An 8134-nucleotide genomic window follows, 5' to 3' on the forward strand; every position below is an offset into this window, starting at 1 on the left:
CTAGACAACAAACATTTTATTGATCAAGGATAGTTTCTGTCCTTGCAACACATCTGAAAAAAACTTCCACACAAAAAATATTGCACTCAGGTAATGACACCATTTTTATGTTAATATCTTAGATGCACACAAACCTACACCTTACGCTGGTAATAAATTCTTCCAACCATATCTTACTGTTGCCATTGCAGTAAGATGAACATTTAAGTAACCAAAAATAAATTGCCTAAAAAAAGTAGTATGGAAATAAATATATGGAAAGACAATAAATATATTAAGGCACTTTTTTATGCTGCCATGGCACACAAACATTTTTGTTGGACATGCAGTAGCTAGGGGGACTAAAAGGGCCCTACTTTAAAAATTTACTTGCAAAATAGTCAACTTGAATGCTGGATAGCTTTAACTGTGAAAATGTTTATTTGAGCACCAGGTAGAGCATATTTCTACATATAGGATTGACTTAGGAAATAAGGCGACAAATAAATTTTTGTACAATATTTGTATTGTAATCTTCAGGGTTTGACTGTTTTTGGTGTCATGCCAGTTTCTTCTTGTGTTCCCAAAGATAAGCAACCAGACATCTGTAGCCTTCAAACTAAGAAAAACCTTGAACTGAAATACAATGACGAACTTTATGCCTTTACTAGAGGTAAAAAATAGATTAGATCCCCCCTCGAGTCTGTGTTATTTTATTTGGTTACTATTCTTTTGTGAATCTAACTAATAAAAAAGACAGTCTAGTCAAAGACTTTTTTACTGAGAACAGTACCAGAATTCTCTTGATATGGCACTGAGTCATGTAAAAACCCTATTAACTTGCAAAGGCTTGAAAAGACTGCAGCATCTGGCTGAATGGTTTATGCAATGCACTGCAACAGGTGTAAATAAGCAGTCATTACACATTATCTTTGAGTCTTTTCACTTTACCAATCCAATTCGACTGGATACTGTGCATTTAAACATGCCGTACAGTGACCTTCCTTTTTACCAGCAGAGCTTGGTATCCCAGACTGTACTGCCGTCAGGAGTCCCTCTAAGGTTAAGTAGATTAGACTATCTGCTCCAAGCTGCTTTGCTAGTTCATCAGCACTCATCTTGTTTGCAATCAACTCTTCCCTTGTTGGGATGTTGATTCCCATATAGCAAGGGTGTTTTAATGGGGGTGATGCAACTCGTATGTGGACCTAACCATGAGCAAAACAAAAAAGATAATAACACAACTGAAAACATTCTGGCCACAGTTGTTTAAAAGGTGGAGAATGCAGATCTTTATAAGTTTCTGGGAGACTGCCCACCTACCCCTCCCCTAAGCCAACATTAACACTTACTTCTGACTTAGGGCAAAATGTTGGCTTAGGGGAGGGGTAGGTGGGCAGTTTTCCAGAAACATATAATGATCCGAGAATGCTATCCACTGGATGACTCACTATTCAGTGGATGATGGAATTTGGTAATCCTGTACCTATCCGAACAATAGTGATTCATCTGATGGATAAAGCTATTCTGCATTTCACAACCAGGGCCTGCTCAACAAAATTATTAATTTGGCTGGAATCAGGACCATCAGTAAAGGCCACATTATTTATATTTTTCCAAGTTGGGGGTGTAGAGCTAAGTGACGTGAAGCCCTGATGTAACAATCCTGTGTTATAATGAAAACCACTGTAAAAGGACTGCCATTCTTTACCTCGGAATAAAATTTAAGAAGCAGGGCTGATATCCTTGTTCTCGGCCCCACAAGCTCAATGAGTTAATGGAAATGCATTGTAATTTCCCTTCAACCAGATTGGCAAACCAACAATGGCGTTTTTAACATGCCAATCGTGGTGCGTAATCAAATCCTGGTACACAGGTGGAAGCCCAGAACAAGATTTTATTTTGCAGAGGGGTTTAACCACAAGTCTAGTTTTGTCTGAGGTACAGGCTACCCACTTAAATTTACAATTTGGCACTTGGTTTTATCCGGGTACAACTTCCGAGACCTATTTAATCGCTCACCTCCTTGGCTCCTGCCTGTTTCAACAGCTTGACAATAGGACCTATTGTATTTCCTCGCACAATGGAATCGTCAATCAGAACAACCCTCTTTCCCTTAAAATTCATTGAAAGTGGTCCAAATTTCCTGGCCACACCCAGCTTCCTAAGCCTGTTGCTGGGTTGAATGAATGTCCGTCCAACGTAACGGTTCTTGGTGAGCACCTCAACGTATGGAATGCCAGTATGTAATGAGTAACCTAAAGCTGCTGGAGTAGCAGACTCTGGGACTGTGCTCACAAGCTCGGCTTCTACTGGTGCTTCAATGGCTAACTGTTTACCACATCGTTGTCTCACACTATACACCATCTGTCCCTCAAACATGCTGTCAGGCCGAGCAAAGTACACATACTCAAAGATACAGAATGACATAGGTTTTTCTGGATTAGGCAGAGAAACAATCCTCATGGATTTAAAACCTTTTGTGGTTAACTCAACAATTTCTCCTGGCTTTACTTCCCTGCACATGGAGGCTCCAAATGAATGAAAGCCACAAGACTCAGAGGATACAACCCAGCCCAGGGTGCTATCATCAATACAATCACTGTCATATCCAGAGTGGACTACTTCTCCACCAAGCCGTGACAGTTCAGGGCTGTCATTCAAGTTTCTTAGTTTCCCAATACACAAAGGCCGGTTGCCATGGGGATCCCTGACAGCATAGATACAGTCCTGTGTCATGATCACTAGCGAATACGATAACTGCGTCAGCTGCATCATCTGATAAATTCTTCCAGGCCAGTTGGCACCATCTGGTTCCCCACATGGTGGGGTCGCCGTCAACAACTGTGTAATAACTTCACTGTCACTGCCTGTGGACAGACCAGTTCCTTGCATAAGAACTTTTTTCCTTAATGCCTTTGCATTTACAAGTTCACCATTATGTCCAACTGCCATGTGACCATGTATGGTGTCAACAACAAAAGGCTGACAGTTGACAAGTTCTGAGGCACCTGCTGTTGAGTACCGCGTATGTCCAATCCCCATGTGTCCAGGCAGGGATTTGATATGCTGCTCTTGGAATATATGGTTTACTAAACCCATCCCCTTGTGCTGGTGAAATTGTTTGCCATCATTGGTAACTATTCCTGCACTTTCTTGGCCTCTGCAAAGCAAAGAAACCACATTTTGTACATTGTAATTCAATTTTATATTTGAGTTAAATTTTTCTTCCCTCTGTTTCGAACTCATTATCATACATTACCATGCCCCAAAACAAAGAATATAAAATTTGCACAAAGGATTAAATTGAACCAACATGAATAACAAGAAGAAAAAAAATCAAAAAAGCAGTTTTAGTCAGGTGATGTACTTATCCTGAAAGGATACTAAAATTATTAAATGACGCACATAAATGTGCAAGGATTTCTGAATCATGTACGTTTCAAAGGTCCATGGTCAACTGACACCTCAATTCCCATTTAACATCCAGTGATGCTAATTTTTTACTACTTTGATAACAGATAGCCACTTTAAAACTACAATAAGCTAGCTGGACAGATTCACCAGGTATAAAGTTGTCAAATTTATTTTATTATTCATTCAAAACATTTCTCTGTTTCGATTGGCAAAAATCCCATGCATAATTCATCATAACCAGCTATTTTCAACCAAATTTGGAAGAATTTTGTGATATGTGAAAAAGACCTGCTGGGGACAAGGTTGAGTTGTTTTGATAGTGGGCACAAAATGCCAGAACATTTCACCCTTTTCAAGAGGAAGAAATAGGCAAGCTATTGGCTAAAAACATAGCAGGGACAGCAAGAAGACAACTTGACGGAAGCATCTGCTATTTGGAGAATATTTGCAGAACTTAATAACTTTTTATCTCCTAAACATGCTGATAAACCTGCACTATCAAAGATGAACTTAACATTGATGGAGGAAAGCATCTTTTAGCTTGTTTTTTAACTAGGAATTATTTTGAATTGAATAATAAAACAATAATTATTAAATCTGGAGGTAGTTATCTGCCTCGGCCATATAACACCCTCCTCAATCTCCATAATTCTTCAGATGATACGAAAGCCGAATTTAATAATTGTAAGATATTTCTGGTCTGACAGTTTCTTGCAGCTGTTATCTGTCATATGCTCTTTTTACTCTGGTCAAAAAGGAAAAAATATAACATTTATTAATTCTCTGTCATTCCATGCTAATGTCCAAAGCTGGACCCACCTCATCCCATCCTCAACTATCTTTCCTCCTGGACCAAGTCCTGAACAATGTGTAGTTCCAGAAAATATCCATACTCCCCCCACAGAAGGGATTGGAAATTCCTGGGGGGGAGGGGTGGGGGGTTCTCAAAGGTCCAAAAATTTAAGTAAATGTATGAAGCTTAACTGGAATTTCCAGAGAGGTGAGGGAGTCTAAGGAAAAATCCCTTCTGTGGGGGAGGTATGGATAATTTTTGGAACCACACATTCACATTCACAATCACTTAACCCTTTGAGTCCCTACGTGGATATTGGAGCTAAAGGATTAATTGATTAATGAATACCATTCTCTCTGTTCTTAATTACAGGAAAAGGAACTATTTCATAAGGAAACCGAAATGTTTGTGGAATACAAAGGACCATAGAATTCATAACCCGGCAGAAAAAGCTACAAAAACAATTTTAACTTTAACAATATTAAATAGTACCCAAGACAACACTATTTCGTACTTAACCGGACTGATGGTTCATACAGACGCTGAACACTGAATCAGTTGTGTTAATTAGCATTTAACGATTTGAGAAAATATTAGGAACTGACGTCCAAAATTTAACACTTACCGATGCTGAAGGGAAACTAAGCCAAGGGAGATTATACTGGCCACATCAACTTCTTCTGAAGGAACGCCGTCAGCTCTAATGCACGCGAAAACACCACAAGCATGTGTTAACCCTGACTCGTCGGACATTTTGAAATCTTTTGATCTCTCCCGAAGCCGTGTCTTTTAGAGTGTTTCACCGCCGTTTGAAAGTTATCACCGAAAATAATTGATGAAGTACATAAGAAAAATACCATACGCTTTCTCAAAACGAATCAGTTACACTTAGTCCTTGACCAAAAAACTCTCTATCCAGTATCGCAAATCTTGGCCATGCTTTCGAAGTTCTTTCCAACTTCCTGCGGGAACGTTGGCGGGAAACCAATTGAATTCTGTTGTCTGATTGGTAGCAATAGAACCACGTGTTCTCTTGTATAAATTAGAATTGTCACACGTGCAGCTCGCAGTCGTGTGGAAAGTGGGGTGATCGAGGATTCGACTACGTGAAGTTATTTTTTCATGCGAAATATTTTCTCCAATGGCAGCCGAACAAAAACCATTATCAGGTAGGAAAAGACCAATTGAATATTCTTTTTTCAAAACTTGTTGTTGAAGTAGCATCGCAGTTATTTGTGATAAGAGGACTGTCAAAGTGGCGTGCACGTGGAAACCATTAGTAACACATTCGTCGCTTTTCTTCTTTGAGGTCGGACAAGACAATCTCCTGTTCAACGACAAATGTACTTGAACTTTCCTTCCAAAACTTTCTTTTCTATTTCTCAGTCACTAAAGATTTTCGCCGCCATTCACTCTAGGTCACGATAACCAAGCACATGCATCCGAGGAAAACACACTTGACTGATTGCATAATCTGCTAGGACCAAACTTACTGTCTTATTCCACCGAGTTTGCTTTAATTTTTGAAACGATTTTCTTACAGCAGTTTCTTTCATGGTGGGGGATAATGTTGCACCCTCTCCTTGTATCATGCCTCGTAGCCCAGAGACCCCCACCCCTACCCCCCTGCTTTTCCCACCACCGATCCCCTGTGGATTGGTTCAACAATCTGCATATTCAACCACAACAACAGATTTAAGGGTAGAAGATATTCTTTTTTAAAAGTCAAATAGTTTTTTTCAAATACTGCTTTCCTTCTACACTTCAACAAAAACTATATCCAGTGATCATAGTGTTAAATTGGTTATCACCAGTGACTTTCATTTTCATCTTGTAGCTGGCTTGAAGTTTCACATATAAGAATTTTGTGAAGAAATTCAAAGCAAACCAGTTGAGAGCACCCCTCTCCCCAGTGTGTGCAAATTTTCCACTCCCAAATAGTTTTAGCTTTCATCCTTCTGGCATAACACAGGCCCTCTTGTGGGTGGGTGGGAGGGGGGGGGTATGTATGTTCTTCGTCTGAATTTTGAATTTTGTTTCAGGTTTTGAGGAATAAGCCATGTCCCTGTCAGTGTTGTACTATTGTATGTCCCAGGGGGGCTTCTCTGGATTTCAAAAGACAGGGATGATCGAATGGAGGCAAAAATCAAAACCCAAAAAAATCCCTAGGGCTTCAAACAAACCCCCAAAAATCCCTGGACCAAAACTTAACCCCCAAAAAGTTCATGCCGAATTTCCAAGCCATAAAAATTTCCAGAAAGCATTAAATTATTGAGCATGAAAAATAGAAACATTAGCAATGGAATGTTTGTGTTTGATTATTTATCTCACCATCTAGAGTAAGAACCTTTTTTGCATTTGGTGGTCATTTTATACACAATGACTGATTTCAGTCTGAATTGCCAAGGCAAGATATTGCAATTCAATGAGACTGGCACATTTTCTTTTTATGGTAATATAATTTACCTGATTTGTCTACCTAAGTATTTTTACAGTATTTGTTATTTTACTATTGCAGAAATCAAGATTGGAGAGCAGCTGAATGAAGGTAAAACCAAGAAAATTTTTGCCTTACCAGACTCGCCAGATGGCAACCATGTTCTTTTGAGGTCAAAGGATAAGATCACTGCTTTTGACAGCACCAGGAAGAATGACCTTGAAGGCAAGGCAAAATTCAGCAATGCCACAACCACCGCAGTCTTTCAACTGCTAAATACCTGCGGCATCAAGACCCACTTTGTGAAAAAGCATGATGAAGAATCTTTTATTGGAATCCGCTGTGATATGATACCCCTGGAGGTGGTAACTCGTCGCATAGCAACAGGGTCATTCTTAAAGAGGTACCCTGGAGTCAAGGAGGGCTACAGGTTCGCACCTCTCAAGCTGGAAATGTTTTTTAAAGATGATGCCCAGCATGATCCATTCTGGACCTACGAACAGTGTGTAGAGGCTGAGTTGATCGCTGGCGGTAAGAAGATTGGCAAGCATGAACTAAACGTCATGGGTGAAACAGCTGTCGCTGTCTTTGAGATCATTGAGAGAGCCTGGGCAACAGTGGATGTCGCTCTTGTTGATATGAAAGTGGAGTTTGGAGTGAACCACAAGACTGGAGAGCTGCTTCTTGCTGATGTTGTGGATAATGATTCCTGGCGGATTTGGCCATCTGGGGACAAGCGTCTGATGCGCGACAAGCAAGTCTACAGGGACCTGCCTGAGGTTACTCAAGAAGCCTTAAAACAAGTCAAGAAAAATTATGAATGGGTTGCAGCTGAAGTGCAGAAGCTTAATGTTCATCACCCGGGGCATGCTGTTGTCTTCATGGGCTCACCCAGTGACTTGGACCATTGTAAGAAGATCGAGACTGCACTGAAAGAGTTTGGCATCCCTGCAGATCTCCGAGTTTGCTCTGCTCATAAGGGAACAGAGGATGCTTTGCAGGTTTTACGATGGTATGAAGGCCAAGGCAATCCTGTCGTCATCATTGCAGTTGCTGGACGTAGCAATGGTCTTGGACCAGTTTTATCTGGTAATACAGCCTTCCCAGTGATCAACTGCCCCCCAATGAGTTCCCAGTGGGGTGCTCAAGATGTCTGGTCGTCTCTGCGACTGCCATCTGGATTAGGTTGCACCACAACTCTCAACCCTGATGGTGCTGCTCTAGCTGCTGCTCAGATCTTAGGTCTCAGTGATCATGTCGTCTGGGGAAGTTTGAAGGGAAAGAGGCTTAATACAGCTGTAGGTCTTACGGAAGCAGATCAGAAGCTGCAACAACAGTAACTTTCTACATAGCACTGCAACCAGTGTCATGAATACAGTTTATAGACTTAAAAAGCAAACTAAAGTATAACACGAAACATTTGCCTGTTCCTTTGCTGTTTTCAAAGAACCACAACGTTCCTGTGTTGTTTGCTAAAGCTAACATTAAAATAACCCTTGCTTAATGTA

At 40.5% G+C, this 8134-nt stretch overlaps 2 protein-coding genes across 2 annotated transcripts; one reads left to right on the top strand and one right to left on the bottom strand.

Annotated features, from left to right (window-relative positions):
• On the bottom strand, positions 1-5152 carry LOC140947224 (amidophosphoribosyltransferase-like). Its single transcript, XM_073396283.1, has 3 exons — positions 4815-5152; positions 2002-3142; positions 1-1187 (listed from the first exon to the last, which is right to left on the bottom strand). Exons 1-3 carry the CDS (start codon positions 4940-4942, stop codon positions 927-929), a joined length of 1530 nt encoding a protein of 509 aa, XP_073252384.1. The 5' UTR covers positions 4943-5152; the 3' UTR covers positions 1-926.
• A 68-nt stretch (positions 5153-5220) lies between these two features.
• Positions 5221-8134, top strand: LOC140947225 (multifunctional protein ADE2-like). The gene is made up of 2 exons (XM_073396284.1): positions 5221-5358; positions 6708-8134. The coding sequence occupies exons 1-2, from the start codon at positions 5331-5333 to the stop codon at positions 7964-7966; spliced, it is 1287 nt and encodes a 428-aa protein (XP_073252385.1). The 5' UTR covers positions 5221-5330; the 3' UTR covers positions 7967-8134.

Source organism: Porites lutea, chromosome 9, assembly GCF_958299795.1.
Source record: "Porites lutea chromosome 9, jaPorLute2.1, whole genome shotgun sequence".
Lineage (NCBI taxonomy): Eukaryota > Metazoa > Cnidaria > Anthozoa > Scleractinia > Poritidae > Porites > Porites lutea.